General features: G+C 40.1%; 2 protein-coding genes across 2 annotated transcripts in view; one reads left to right on the top strand and one right to left on the bottom strand.

The window, feature by feature from the left end:
• Positions 1 to 531: 531 nt before the first annotated feature.
• Positions 532 to 1,297, top strand: LOC121854468 (basic salivary proline-rich protein 2-like). Its single transcript, XM_042349144.1, has 2 exons — positions 532 to 839; positions 1,036 to 1,297. Exons 1-2 carry the CDS (start codon positions 532 to 534, stop codon positions 1,295 to 1,297), a joined length of 570 nt encoding a protein of 189 aa, XP_042205078.1.
• A 4,185-nt stretch (positions 1,298 to 5,482) lies between these two features.
• LOC121854469 overlaps positions 5,483 to 14,823 on the bottom strand; it is an 88,779-nt gene continuing 79,438 nt past the window's right edge. Inside the window, exons 76-81 of the mRNA XM_042349145.1 lie at positions 14,382 to 14,506; positions 13,187 to 13,332; positions 11,558 to 11,669; positions 9,907 to 10,056; positions 9,177 to 9,394; positions 5,483 to 6,606 (exon numbers count right to left, since the gene is read on the bottom strand). Coding sequence (XP_042205079.1) covers positions 6,493 to 6,606; positions 9,177 to 9,394; positions 9,907 to 10,056; positions 11,558 to 11,669; positions 13,187 to 13,332; positions 14,382 to 14,506 — 865 coding nt within the window. The 3' untranslated portion in view covers positions 5,483 to 6,492. The remainder of the gene's footprint in view (positions 6,607 to 9,176; positions 9,395 to 9,906; positions 10,057 to 11,557; positions 11,670 to 13,186; positions 13,333 to 14,381; positions 14,507 to 14,823) is intronic.

The raw sequence follows: 14,823 nt of genomic DNA on the forward strand, positions 1-14,823 counted from the left end.
AGGGCGCCACAGCCCCTGGCAGGGTCCTTGGGGGCAGTGGCACCCCATAGAGGGACCCTGGGGTAGACACCGCCTCTGGAAGGCCTCTGAAGGCGCCTTCGCTGTGGCAGGGCGATCCCAGGGGCCTTTTCAGTGGAAGTGGCACCCCCTGGGGACTGTCCCAGGGTCAGAAGAGGCCCCCATGGGCCTTCCCAAGTGGCAGCAGCGACACCAGAGGCCCTCCCAATGGCGGTGGCACTCCTAGGGGCCCTCCCAGGAGCATTTGCGCCAACAGGGGACCTCCCAGGGACTGCGACGGTTTAGGGCCCTCCCAGGGGCGGCGGAACTCTCAGGAGCCCTCCGAGATGAGGTGGTGCCCTCAGGGGTTCTTCGAGGGGCGGAGGCGGTCCAAGGGTACCACCCAAAAGCGGTGGCGCTCGCAGGGGCCCTTCCTGGGGCTGTGGCTCCCCTCGGAGCCTTGCCAAATGCAGCGGCACCTCTAGGGGCCTTCCTTTGGGGTTACTGGCGACCCCAAGGGGTCTGCTGGAGGATATGGCGCCCCAAGGTACCCTCCCAGGGGCGATGGTGCCCCCAGCAACTCTCCTTAGGGACATCGACGCCCCAGGAGGCCCTCCCAGGGATGGTAGCGCTCCCAGAAGCCTCTCAAGGGCGACGACGCCCCCAGAGGACTTCCCCGCGTCGTGCTTTACCCTAGGGGCCCTCCTAGCGGCGTCAACGCTCACAAGGGCCCTCCATAGAGGTGCCAGTGCCCCCACTGGACCTCCCAGAACTCCGGTGCCCCTAAGGGTCCTCCCAGAGGTTGCGGCGCTCCCAGTGGCGGCGGGGGCCTTCCAAGTGGGGTTAGTGACCCAAAGGGCCCTCATAGGGGCAGCGGTGCCCCTAAGGACCCTCCCAGGGGGCGGTGCCACCCTCAGGGGCCCTCCCACTGGCAACGGCGTACTCAGGGGCCCTCCCTGTTGCGACAGCGCTAACAGGGGCCCTTCATAGGGGTTGTAGTGCCCCCAGGGAACCTCCTAGGGGCTGCGGTGCCCCTAGGGGTCCTCCCAAGGGTGGCAGCGTCCCCAAAGGCCCTCCCAAGGGCGGTGATGACCACAGAGGCCCTGCCAAGGGCAGCGGCTACCCAAGAGGCCCTCCCAGTGGAGGCGGTGCCCCTGGAGGCCCTCCCGGTGGCAGTTGCTCCCACAGAGGCCTTGCCAGAGGCTGCGGTGCCCCCTGGAGCCCTTCCAAGGCGGTGTCATCAGAGGCCCTCCTAGAGGCAGTGCCCCCTCCCCGTCAGGGGCCCTTCCAGGAGCAGTAACGCCCTAGGGGCCTTCTTACGGACCCTCCCAGTGGTAGCAGTGCCCCAAGAGCCCCTCTCAGGATGGCAGCACTCCCAGGGGCCCTGCCAGGTGCGGTGGCATCCCCAGGGGCTTTCCCAGGGTCGGTGGTACCATCAGGGGCCCTTCCAGGTGCGGTGGCGGATATTCACCAAATGCGCTCGCTCGGATAGCTAGTTAGCTGAGTAGTAGTCGATCTTGGAGATAAATGCAGCTATGGGAGTAATCATTGAGCATTTACTATTTAAAATAGTATCTCCAGCCTTAGCCTGTTTTCTACTATAGTATCTGTAACCACATGTGTAAGGGATGTCTCTGTTACAAAAATGATATAGCCTACAGTATAAAAAAAATCAACAACTCTAATTCCTGAGAACCTTATATAGAAATATTTGATATATTAATATATTTTCATCACTGAATGCAACTGATGATTATTTTCGACTGATAACAAAAACTATACGGAGATACTTATATATGTATTTATTATTAGTAATTTAATAATGTTTTATAAAGTGTAAGTTATTATTATTCTTGATGCTACTAATTGAACTTATATATTTTTCGTGAAATTGTAGATGGAAACAGCTTCTACCACTGATAGGATATGCCACCATATAGTAATTTTCCTGAAGTACTCTACAATTTGTTACAATGTGACACACATTTGAACAGTACATGTAATGGGAAACACTCATATCATCACTGATATATAAAGAGGTATTTCCAAACACGTACATAAACACATACAATTACACCTCAGCCAATAAACAAACACACAAGTAGATGTATGGCACCAAATTTCATTGTAGATTATTTTATTTCTCCGATCCTCTTACAGATATCTAGCGCCGTAAATAGATATATCTTATAAGAAACTAAATTTTCATAAAATATAAAATGTGTTAATACTATAATTAATAAAGTAGGAATTGTATCATATAATACATTTTCACATTAATTATAAGTTCTGTTTCATTATAATAGCATTATTATATAAAAGTAGTATTTTTAACGAAATAGTTTTAATTATATATCAAATTTTACTGTAACAACGTTCTAAATGGTGTGAGTCGTTGCCACCGTTTATGTTAAAATTTTGACAATCCTCGTACCCTCATGGATCGATGGCTAGTAAGAAGTGTACTATTTACATAATAGTCGATTTTTATAAAACGTATAATTACTCAAAATTAAAGACGAAAAAATAAGTACTTCAAATAATTATCGGAAAATAAAAACAACGAAGATATGTTACTTAATATGGCAAAGATTCAATGGATGTGGTTATATGTTTATCCGATCCCAGATAAAATGACGCAAAAGAAAAGTGAATTATGAGTGCCAAAAAGGTTACCAGTTATAGTTTTGGAGTTTTGGCTTTTCAATTTCACGTAGAGTACAAATTCACGGAGATATACATTGTTTGCTAAGGTACAGTTAAGTTACATTAGGTTTACAGGGGGCAGAGAACCTCTGGATAGGAATTTACGTCGGGTCATTTTAGTTTCTGTGGTTAGCTCAGTTAGACATGTACGTATACTGACATTCAGGGGCGTACAGAAGGAGGGGGAGGACGTGTGTGTGTGTGTCAAATACATTATATTATTTTGTTTTGTTTTCAAATTCAGGACAGCCTTGGAGATGTTGACCTAATCCGGTCAGTAATGCAAACATTACACAGCTGCCGGGAAAATGCAGATGCAGTGTTCCATGGCGTTTTGGAGCAATCAGCAGTGGTGTGATACTACCTGTATATCCAGACGTAGTTGCACTAGGCAAATTCAGATCTAATGTAGTTATAGAAGATACCAAGCCATTCTTTCGGGCCACAATATTCATCCCATATCTAGATGACACACTGCAAAACTTGGCAGATAGATTTACTAAACACACACAACAGGCTATGGAACTTGGATTTCTTATACCTAAGTACATAGATGAAAAATCATCGAAGTACCAGTAATTCGGCGTATATTGTACGTTTTGGAGTAAAATCTTACCTCACGCTACACTTCAGCAAGCTCTAGAGTCTAGAATATTCTTACATAATTAATACATCAATATTATCAATATACAGTATACACGAACATTTCACTAAATTTGCCAAAATAACTGTTGCTTGTGATATAAAATAATCAAAACACCTAGTTTACAAAATTGTAATACGAAATTATGCCTCGGCATAACAATATAAAATTTCAGGGAATGAATGAAGATTTTAGACTTTTCAAGAAATGACCAAGTGAAACCAGTTACCATTGGTACAATCACAGGGTAAGTCCTGTCAGTCGTCCATCCCATCATGAGTCTCAGGTTGGTGGACTGACAAGACTTTCTTCCTTGTACACATTGCTCCAGAAAGTATCTTTATGGTTGGGTTCGATAAATTTCAAATTGAACCCTGTGGCTCATGTTGTCTCGTTAGGTTGTCCAAATCCTTCGGCAGTTGTGTAATATTGATTCACACAAAACTAACAGAGAATTTTTGGAGCAAATGTACATTGTTACGAGGTACTGTAGATTGATTGTTTGTACCTTAGCAAATCTGTTCCCCTGTAGCCCTTGTCCACAACACAAGGTAACAAAGGTTTATCACACTTCACTCCTGTCATCTTTTCTTCAATAATTCTACAAGAAATTTATGTGAATGATCAAGTTTTATTATCTAAAATAAAACATCACTACAATATGTATCTATATACATTTATTCTCAACCCAGATATAAAACTTAACAAAATTATTAACATGACATCACTGTACTGTTTTAAATATATGACAGACAGCTAGGGATAAATACAGGAGGTCCCCGGGTTACGTACGTCCGACTTACGAACATATCCACTCATATGAACGAGGTTAAACTTTAAATTTACAGTATTTTATTTAACTGATGACTTATTTTCAACTACTTTCACTTACTGTATTTTGTCATTCTATTTCTTCTTTTCTCTTCAGTGATTTTAGAAGTACATATATAAGGACTTGGCTATGATATACAAGGAGTGTAGTGGGATTTTAAACATTATTCTGTAAGTACGGTATATACATAGAGTAATTAGTTCCACTTAAGTACATTTTCAACTTGAGAACGTCTGTAGGAACAGATCTCGTACATAACCCGGGGACTGCCTACATGAATTTTAATACTGTACTTATTTACTTAACATATAATAATATTAACAAGGAACAAAATAAATGGAGTACAATCGAATTAAAAAAACTTCACCCACTCACTCACTTCAATGACGAGTACTGTACTATTAATGAGTCACTAAACCAATGACCGATTCCCTAATTCACTGACTAACTTACTGAATACACTGACTCAGAAATAACTGTATGACAAGTCCACAAATATTTTAGCTGATTTCTACTTCTTGTTGCTATTGTTTTCTGAATTAAAAAAATATCCATTTTATCCCATTCTCTGAAAAGTATAAGCAAGTATTGTGTCCACTTTTCAAAAAAATTTAGTGATTCAAATAACCTGTTCATACTGTAATATAGATAATATGTTCATTTTTACTCAAAAGTACCGTATTTTATGACATATAAGATGCACCTTCCATTTTAGAAGGGACAAATTAGGAAAAAACTTGTGTGTATTTTCCTCCTGTATCCATAGTTTTCTTAAAATAGCATATACAGTACAGTAAATGTGAGGAATAAATAAAAATAATTCCAATAAATAAGTTACAACAAAAAATACTCTATTGCCAAACCAGTAAATAAAAGCTAAATGAAAGTTTAACACTGTCGCCATTTGCATACTGTATACTGTACTGTACATCTGTATTCCCTGTTTACCACAGCAACGACAATGCTCCCCCCCACCGGCATCAACCAAGCGACCAGCCGTCCTCCCACGCCAGGTAACTAGTGTGCAAAGGAATATATATTCCTTTTGTGTTTACCCTTAGGACAGTTATTTCTTTTACTTTTTCACAATAAGTATGTAGGATGGTGTTCATGTATATCAGTAAAACTAAATGAAGAAAGTTACGTATAACTACCCGAAAATATGAATTGGAAAACAACAACTTGGCCCAGTAGCCTGGTTATAGAAATGAGTCTAACCTGGCTACAATATCGCCAGCGATGTTAACAGATGTAAATGTGAAAAGAAAGCGATCTGTGAATCTTCATTTGTATCAGGTAGATTGAAAAATAAATGTTACAGGTATAGCATTAATAGATTGTAATGCTTATAAGTGTTCAGAATGGTTACTGCTTAGCTACCTTTAAAGAGTTGGGTGTTTACCGTAGGGACATTAATCGTCTCAAGTTATTGTCACCAGTACAGTGTACAGAGTAGTTACAGATTTACTTTTTATATTTACAATACAGTAATTATTTTCTAATTAATTAAAAATAAGAACAATGTTTAAGTAAGCAATAGCAAATTTTAAATTCTGGAGTTGGTTTAGGCAGAATTAGCCTACTGGAGACAGCAACGGGGGGATTAATTAGCTTGTGGGAGACCACAACTTCACATATTGGACACAGGCTGATTTGTTTTTAGCCATTTTTCAGACAAAAATGTGCGTCTTATATGCTGAAAAATACGGTATATAATATCTTGGTATTTGGCAAATTTTCTCTAAATATCATAAAAATGGGTGATAATTTCTTCCTTTATATCTATAGGTATTTCAATGTTTTTTTATGTAATTCTTCAGTACAATTACAAACTCCTCTCTTGCACACAATGAAATTCTGTTGTTCCGGTAATACAACTCTTATGTCTTCCCTGCCACTGGTAACATTTGCTCCTTGCCTTTTAAAGGGTCTTACCTTAAATTCAACTCCAAAATGAAAACATGCCAATGGATTTGACCACCTCACTAACAGATACAACTCAAAGCAGGAGTCTCAGTGGTTCATATGTTGAACACAAAGGAGGATTCTCAAAGGTCGGTATATTAAATTTCACTCATAACTCAAGGCCAAACAATGCATCTGTCAACCATAATCTACGATATAACATTAACATTGAAAATAACCAAAAAATTAAAGCAAATCAACCTTAATTAAACAACTACTCTTCATACTTGTTATGTAGAAATTAGCAAGCAAACTCTAAAGAATCAAGGACTTTCATGAGCATAACATTAGGTCAGGTCATTATGACTTTCAGCAAGACAGGTTACTAGGATTTCAGCCAGTCAGGTAACTAGGATTGTAGCCATTCAATACAGTTACCAAGACTGGACCGACGAATACAGGACCCCGCCTCCCTACTGTTGGTTTCCTCAGGGAAGGTGAATTCCTCATCTCCATACTGTTCCTTGGGGTAAGAAGTATGTGGTTAGACCCTGAGCCACCACTGTGATAACATCTCTATAACAGATACATCCTATGATAACACCATTCTAAAAAATACAGTAAACTATCACATACTTTTACTTTTATTCTCTTCACCACTGATCAGCTCGTTCGCCCCTTGGGTGGTCAGTCACGTCTCTGTTACACACTGTTGGCAAGTACTGGGCATGCACTGGCTCCTGAATGTATCTTTCCCTGCTACAGTGTTTGTCAAGTCTGGTCATGAAATGGCTTACAACACTCTCTGGCAGATGGTTCCAAGAGTTCACAACTCTCACTCTGAAAAAGTTTGCCCTCACAGTTTTCTGGATTTGTGCCTTCTTCAACCAAGAGCTGTGACCCCTTGTGGGGCGGCCGTCCGCCACCTACAGGTACGGACACTCAACTGACTGGTGCCCTCCGAGATCTTCATAAACTTCAAATTATGTCACCCCTTGCCCGTCTATAGTATAAGCTAGGCAGTTGCAGGTGTTCTAATTTCTCTGGGTAACAGAGGTGTCATAGTGCAGGCACCAGTCTGGTGGCCATCCTTTGGACATTATCAATCAGCTGACAATCTCTAGCACAGGGGTGGCCAGACTTTCGTGTGACTGGTCTCCTTTTTTCCATGGTTATCCAGACGTCACCAACTAGTAAAATTTTTCCTAACTGCCAGCAGATAATGGGTAGATTTTGAGTCTTAATGGAGAGCGAGAGAAGTGCTTTGTATATAATTTTCAATGCATAATCATACATGTATGAAGAGTATGAGGGAAGAACTTACTTTACTGGTGTGGTGATTTGCACTGCATTGCATCAACAAGCCGCGTGCAGGCTCCCAACTAGTGAAATTTGGCAGATTTTTATATGTGTGGTATCATTTTCTGTGACGTTATTAATTAATTATTCCCAAAATTATTTAAATATGTCCTTTCTCGCTAATCACTTGTTAGATGCAAAGGCAAAACATGTCATGAATGTTGCTACCAATAATGGCGATAACAAAAATTGCATTTCTATTATTACTATTCTTAATATTATTCTTTTTAATAACAGATGGATCGTAAGCTTGGCAGTGGTTTTGTGTACTGTACTGTTACCTGTATGATCCATGTTGATGGGTTAGGCCGCTACTGCAGATCCAGCGATCTACCAGAAATTACTTTGCAATCTACTGGTAGATCACGATCTACATTTTGACCACCCTTACTCTAGTATATCTCAGGGACCAGACAAGGTGACAGTACTCTAGACTGGGAAGCACCTCACTTTTGAAGATCTTTACGAGTGACGGATTGTCTGGATAACTGAACGACCTTCTCATAAGATCTATTAGTTTAGTTGTTTGATTCACCTTCTTCACACAATGGCCCAAGAACTTCAGTTCGTTGTCGCATACACACCCAGGTCCTTTTCGCATTCGGTTCCTATTGAAGCAGTTTCTTTGTCCTTGGGACATGTGATATGCCTCCTTACTGATAGTTCGACTTAGGTGCATTCTCTTACACTTCGTGACATTGAATCTTAGTAGCCATTTCTTCAACCGCTCTTGAAGCCAACAGAAATCTTTTCTGTCGCTCTTCACCGTTTGTTTGGTTCTTAATTTCCCTGAATAACTTGGCATCTTCCACAAATATTTGTATGGAGGAATGTATAGCTTCTGGCCTGTCATTTATGAAACAAACAAACAACAATGGGCCCAGTACACTACCCTGTTGTACCCTGCTTATCACGGGTACACATGACGATTTCATGCCATTAATCACCACACACTGCTTTCTGTCATGAAGAAAGTCTCTGTTCCTGCAATTGATTCGTTCCTGTTGTTCCTCCTCTCCCATATCAGTCAGTCTACTAGTTGTCATCTTTTCAACACACTTCTGCAGAGTCCCTAGCTGCTCAAAATACCATCCAAAGCTTATAGGTACGGGATGAAACTTCATGCATAAACGTGCTGGAGGGGGGAGGGGGACTGGCCTTACCACTTTTGCCAGGAAAAATGTAAAAAGAAACACACATGACATTTATTGTACATTATAATACAAATGTAAGGGTCATTGGGGTGGAGAGGGGGGAGTGGGCTAATGGGTGGCTGCTTTGTGCACAGTGGGCCCGATTCTCTCCCCCAAAATTAGTAAAAGTCTGGACACACTCTCCCCCAAATTATCTAGACTTTCGAGAGTTTACTGTATTGTAGGAAATCGTCCAAAGCATTCTTGCAAAGTCATACAGACGTAATAATTTCCTAAGGAGTCGTATATACCATCCCTATCTTATTGCCTCAAAAGCATATCATTTCTGTTTATTAAATGAGGGACATCTAGAAAGGGTGTCTGGTTATATTGAACCAACATACTGTACCAAGTTTTAAGACAATCAGAGCTATTATCACTCCACAAAACTGAGAATTTCACTACTGCTCTGTCAATACTCTGAACACTGGCTGCTTTGTCTGATGTACTCAATAAGTGCACACACATATAGTACTCAGTAGGTACACCCACAGTACTCACCAGACCAAAACACACACACACACACACATGTAGTACTCACCAATATAGAGAGGTGGCCACTGTTCCAGTTGTCACACTGTACACTGGCCGCACCGTCAGGAGTACTCGGCACACACACACACCTCTTACGTTCCTGGGGAAGAGCAGTCTGAACCACACGCCTCCCAAACACTATGGCCAATTTCTCAACCTTCTTCTTCTCTTTAGTTAAGGATCGCCTCCTAGGGATCTTGAACGGGTTGAAGGTAAAGATCGTGCCTGCAAGATCATTGTTAGAGATATACAACTGTGAAGATAGTTATGTGTAGATCAGGGTTGTAACAATGATAGTTATGTGTAGGTCAGGGTTGTAACAATGATAGGTATGTGTAGATCAGGGTTGTAACAATGATAGGTATGTGAAGATCATGGCTGTAAGATGAAGGTTATTGACATGTGAAGATTATGGCTGTAGCATGAAGAGTATAGATTATGACTACCGGTATAAGATCAAAACTGATTGTATAATTATAATGTGAAGAGAATTAGGCTTTACTTTATAAAGAACACATACAGTGGTCATGTATGGGTGTAAAGCGTATCATACAGTATACTCCCATTGGGTTCTTAACACTTAAAGTCTTACACAGTCAACTGATATGTTTAGGTGAGGTGTCGGAGAAAGGCTTTAACCAATCAACTCCTTTTATTAGATCAAAAAGCAAGGGTGTAACAACCTACCATGGTCTTAGATATACTGTACTGGTAGTCTCTCTCTCTCTCTCTCTCACCATTATTTTCTAGAGCAAGGGGAGCACAGTAGCCAAGTTTGTCTTTAGGTATGTTAATGTGTCTCCATATGGCTGGGTCGCCCTTCAGTCTTCCCCTTCGGCCCCTGCTCTTGGCGTCCTTCAGCGTGTAGGCGTTACTGCTGTCAATACCTGTGGTTAATAGCATATTACCACAGTGCCAACATAATCTTAGGGTCCATCTTATTAAGAAGGAATAAAGTAAGCATCACATAACTAACATTAACACAAGAAATAAATTAATAATAAAAACTTATTTAATAATAATAATAATAATAATAATTATATTAACAATACAGCATTAAAAGTAATATTAATGAAAAATAATATTAATATAAAAAACAACAGCAGTAAGAGCAATAATAATAATAATAATAATAATAATAATAATAATAATAATACTAATAATAATAATAATAATAATAATAATGTCACCGTGACCTGACTTTTGAGGCTGTACACGGGAAAAATGATAACTTAAAGAGCAAAGTGTACACAGATATGTAGACGGTCCGTCCCTCGTAACGATCTTCAAGAGTGAAATGCTTCCCCATCTGGAGTACTGTCACCCTGTTTGGTCCCCAAGACATACTAGGGACTGTCAGTTGATTGAAAATGTTCAAAGGAGGGCCACCAGACTGGTGCCTGCATTTCAGCACCTCAACTACCCTGAGAGATTAGAGTGCCTGAACTTGCCTAGCTTATACTACAGATAGGCAAAGGCGACCTAATTGAGGTGTATAAGCATCTCAAAGGGCACTACTCAGTCGAGTGTCGTTACATGGAGCTGGCGGACGCTCGCCCCACAAGGGGTCACACCTAAAGGCTGAAGAAGCCGCAGGTCCAGAAAACTGTGAGGGCAAACTTTTTCGGAGTGAGAGTTGTAAACTCTTGGAACAATCTACCAGAGAGTGTTGTGATGGCACCGAGTGTGAGCTCTTTCAATATAAGACTTGACCAACACTGGAGCAGGTTCAGATACATTCAGGAGCCGGTGAATGCCCAGTACTTGCCAACAGTGAATAACAGAGACGTGACCGATCGCCCAAGCGGCTAACGAGCCGATCAGTGATGAAGAGGATAAAAATATAAAAAATATATACTGTAAAGAGAATCCAGAACATGGACCAAAGCAGCTTCACTCCTCTGGCACTCACAACATCGGGCGAGATGGGAACTAGTGCAAAGTGCTTCTACGCCAAACTGGCTCAGGTGTTATCAGAACAGAAGCAGCAACCTTGAAGTTTCGTTGTGTTGAGGAGTTGCCAATCATTCTCCTTGCTTAAGTCTACTCTGCTGTGTCTCAGGGGAACAAGATTTTCAGCCCCTAAACCAACAACAGTCACAAACATGGACCATAAGGCAACAGCTCCAATATGTTGTATGTATCTGCAGCTTAACTAATTCAGCTACGGTAGTTACTTATGTATTAGGATAGTTAAGTAATAAAATGTGTGGAGGAGTAAGGAGTAAGTACATGATTAATGAGGCAGCAATGAAGAAAAGACTGTGAATGTGGCAGAAAGGAGATACTGAATATGTCCTAAGTAAGGCAAGAACACTGCAGGAGAGACTAGTGAGACAGCCATACGTTTGGTACAAGTAGTAACAATAATAAATATTTAATACTTTCCTAAAATCTTCTTTCTCTCCTTCTCTTTGGGGATGTCAAACAGGTCCTGGTAATACACATGTAGCGTGACGGAGTACTCGAGCAGAATATGGTACATGGTGCTGTAATCCATCTGAACAGAAATACAGCCACATTAATCCTCTTACTTCCTGTATCCTACTGAGATTTATCTTAGATGAATTCTACAACAGCTGTATCCTAGTGAGATTTATCCTATACTGTAGCATTCCTCGTATTTGCTGTATCCTGATTAAATCTCCTGTATCCTAGCTATATTAATCCTACATCTACTTTATCCTAGCTATATTAATCCTACATCTACGGTATCCTAGCTATATTAATCCTACATCTAATTTATCCTAGCTTTATTAATCATAAATCTCCTGTATCTTAGCTATATTAATCCTACATCTACTGTATCCTAGCTATATTAATCCTTCATCTACTGTATCCTAGCTATATTAATCCTACATCTACTGTATCCTAGCTATATTAATCCTACATCTACTGCATCCTAGCTATATTAATCCTACATCTACTGTATCCTAGCTATATTAATCCTGCATCTATTTTATCCTAGCTATATTAATCCTACATCTACTGTATCCTAGCTATATTAATCCTACATCTACTTTATCCTAGCTATATTAATCCTTCATCCACTTTATCTTAGCTATATTAATCCTTCATCTACTGTATCTTAGCTATATTAATCCTACATCTACTGCATCCTAGCTATATTAATCCTACATCTACTGTATCCTAGCTATATTAATCCTGCATCTATTTTATCCTAGCTATATTAATCCTACATCTACTGTATCCTAGCTATATTAATCCTACATCTACTTTATCCTAGCTATATTAATCCTTCATCTACTTTATCTAGCTATATTAATCCTACATCTACTTTATCTAGCTATATTAATCCTACATCTACTGTAGCTACTTCATCTACTGTATCTTAGCTATATTAATCCTTCATCTACTGTATCTTAGCTATATTAATCCTTCATCTACTGTATCTTAGCTATATTAATCCTTCATCTACTGTATCCTAGCTATATTAATCCTGCATCTACTGTATCCTAGCTATATTAATCCTACATCTACTGTATCCTAGCTATATTAATCCTACATCTACTGTATCCTAGCTATATTAATCCTACATCTACTGTATCCTAGCTATATTAATCCTACATCTACTGTATCTTAGCTATATTAATCCTATCTACTGTATCTTAGCTATATTAATCCTACATCTACTGTATCTTAGCTATATTAATCCTACATCTACTGTATCTTAGCTATATTAATCCTTCATCTACTGTATCTTAGCTATATTAATCCTTCATCTACTGTATCCTAGCTATATTAATCCTTCATCTACTGTATCCTAGCTATATTAATCCTACATCTACTGTATCCTAGCTATATTAATCCTACATCTACTGTATCCTTGAAACACACACACACACACACACACACACACACACACACACACACACACACACACACACACACACACACACACACACACACACACACTCAACACACACACACACACACAACACACACACACACACACACACACACACACACTCAACACACACACAAATCAGTACTCACAGAAGGGTGGGCTGGGAGGCAGGAGTCACAAGGGAAGTGGATGAAGGTAACACTGACACCTGCCCTGAAGTTCAGCCCAGCGGCGAAGGTAAAGGCATAAAACGCATCCGGCGCCAAGTACCCAATCTCAGGGTATGTCTCGTTCACTGTGAGATAATACAGTATTAATCTCTCTCTCTCTCTCTCTCTCTCTCTCTCTCTCTCTCTGTTTTTATCAGTCTTTTCGTTGTTTCTGTAAGTCTGTCTTTGTATCTATATGTCTGTCTGCTTGTCTGCCTTTGTCTGTCTTTGCTGGTGTTTCCATCTGACTCTCTGTCTGTCTGTCTTCATCCATCTGTCTGTCTCTATTTCTGTCTGTTTCTTTCTGTTTGTATCTGTCTATCTCTCTGTCTGTGTTTATGTCTCACAGCAACACAGCTGAGCTAATCACTGGAGTCTAAAAGATTGGTATTTCAAACTTTTTTTTTCACATACTCAAGCTACGAAAAGTTATCTCCATTACTTAATCACGGTTCATATACATTAACTTTTCCCAATCTTGAAGCTCAAAAGATTTCTGACTCATAATCCTCCATGAACAAGATGTATTTTTAAAAACCTTGTCAATCATTATGTTAACCAGCTCGAGACATGAAAATGTGTCATATTACCTGACATAGGTTATGGGCAAGAGATTAATTCCTAAAAGTTCATACATTAGAAAGTATCTAACCGGTTCACTTAAGCTAAGACCTAAAGAAATCCTTCACTTTTGTTTTCATTAGTGGGTATGGTATATCAGTCTGAGGTGTTGTGGGTATAACAGTCTGTGGTGTTGTGGGTATAACAGTCTGTGGTGTTGTGGGTATGTGGTGTGGGTATACAGTCTGTGGTGTTGTGGGTATAACAGTCTGTGGTGTTGTGGGTATAACAGTCTGTGGTGTTGTGGGTATAACAGTCTGTGGTATATTACAGTCTGTGGTGTTGTGGGAGTGTTATAACAGTCTGTGGTGTTGTGGGAGTGTTATACAGTCTGTGGTGTTGTGGGTGTGTTATTACAGTCTGTGGTGTTGTGGGAGTGTTATTACAGTCTGTGGTGTTGTGGGAGTGTTATTACAGTCTGTGGTGTTGTGGGAGTGTTATTACAGTATGTTGTGGGTATGTTATACAGTCTGTGGTGGTGTTGGGCATTACACAGGTACTGTCAGTCACTTACTGAAGTCAACATGGTTCAAAGCTTTGTGGATGTTGGCAGCGTCTGTGAAGATGTTATTGTCTACCGTGACTACTGTAGGCATGGTAAACAAACCATAATCTGACCCATACACTACCATAGCATATCTGTAATAAGAATAGAATACAAATAAAAATAAATGTAAATATAATAGTAATAATAATAGTAATTACAGTAATAGTATAGGACTGATGCAGTAATAATAACTACAATACACAGTGCTTCAATAATAACAGTAATAATAAAAATAACAGAAAATGTAGAGTAGATGCCTAATTCTCTACTTCAAAATATTTAGGACCACTATTATATTATCCACAACAGCTTAAAGTGTAAAGTACTAGAGAGCATTATAAGAGATGCCATGATGGAACATCTAATAGGAAACAGCCTTATAAAGGACTGCCAACAAGGTTTTATGCCA

The sequence above is a fragment of the Homarus americanus genome, unplaced genomic scaffold (genome assembly GCF_018991925.1).
Source record: "Homarus americanus isolate GMGI-L3 unplaced genomic scaffold, GMGI_Hamer_2.0 scaffold53225, whole genome shotgun sequence".
Classification (NCBI taxonomy): Eukaryota; Metazoa; Arthropoda; class Malacostraca; order Decapoda; family Nephropidae; genus Homarus; species Homarus americanus.

Coding starts and splice junctions, on each gene's coding strand:
- LOC121854468 (XM_042349144.1), top strand. CDS start 532: ATGGCGCCCCAAGGTACCCTCCCAGGGGCGATGGTGCCCCCAGCAACT. Junction 840..1,035: donor GCGGGGGCCTTCCAAGTGGG/GTTAGTGACCCA, acceptor CGGTGCCCCTAG/GGGTCCTCCCAAGGGTGGCA.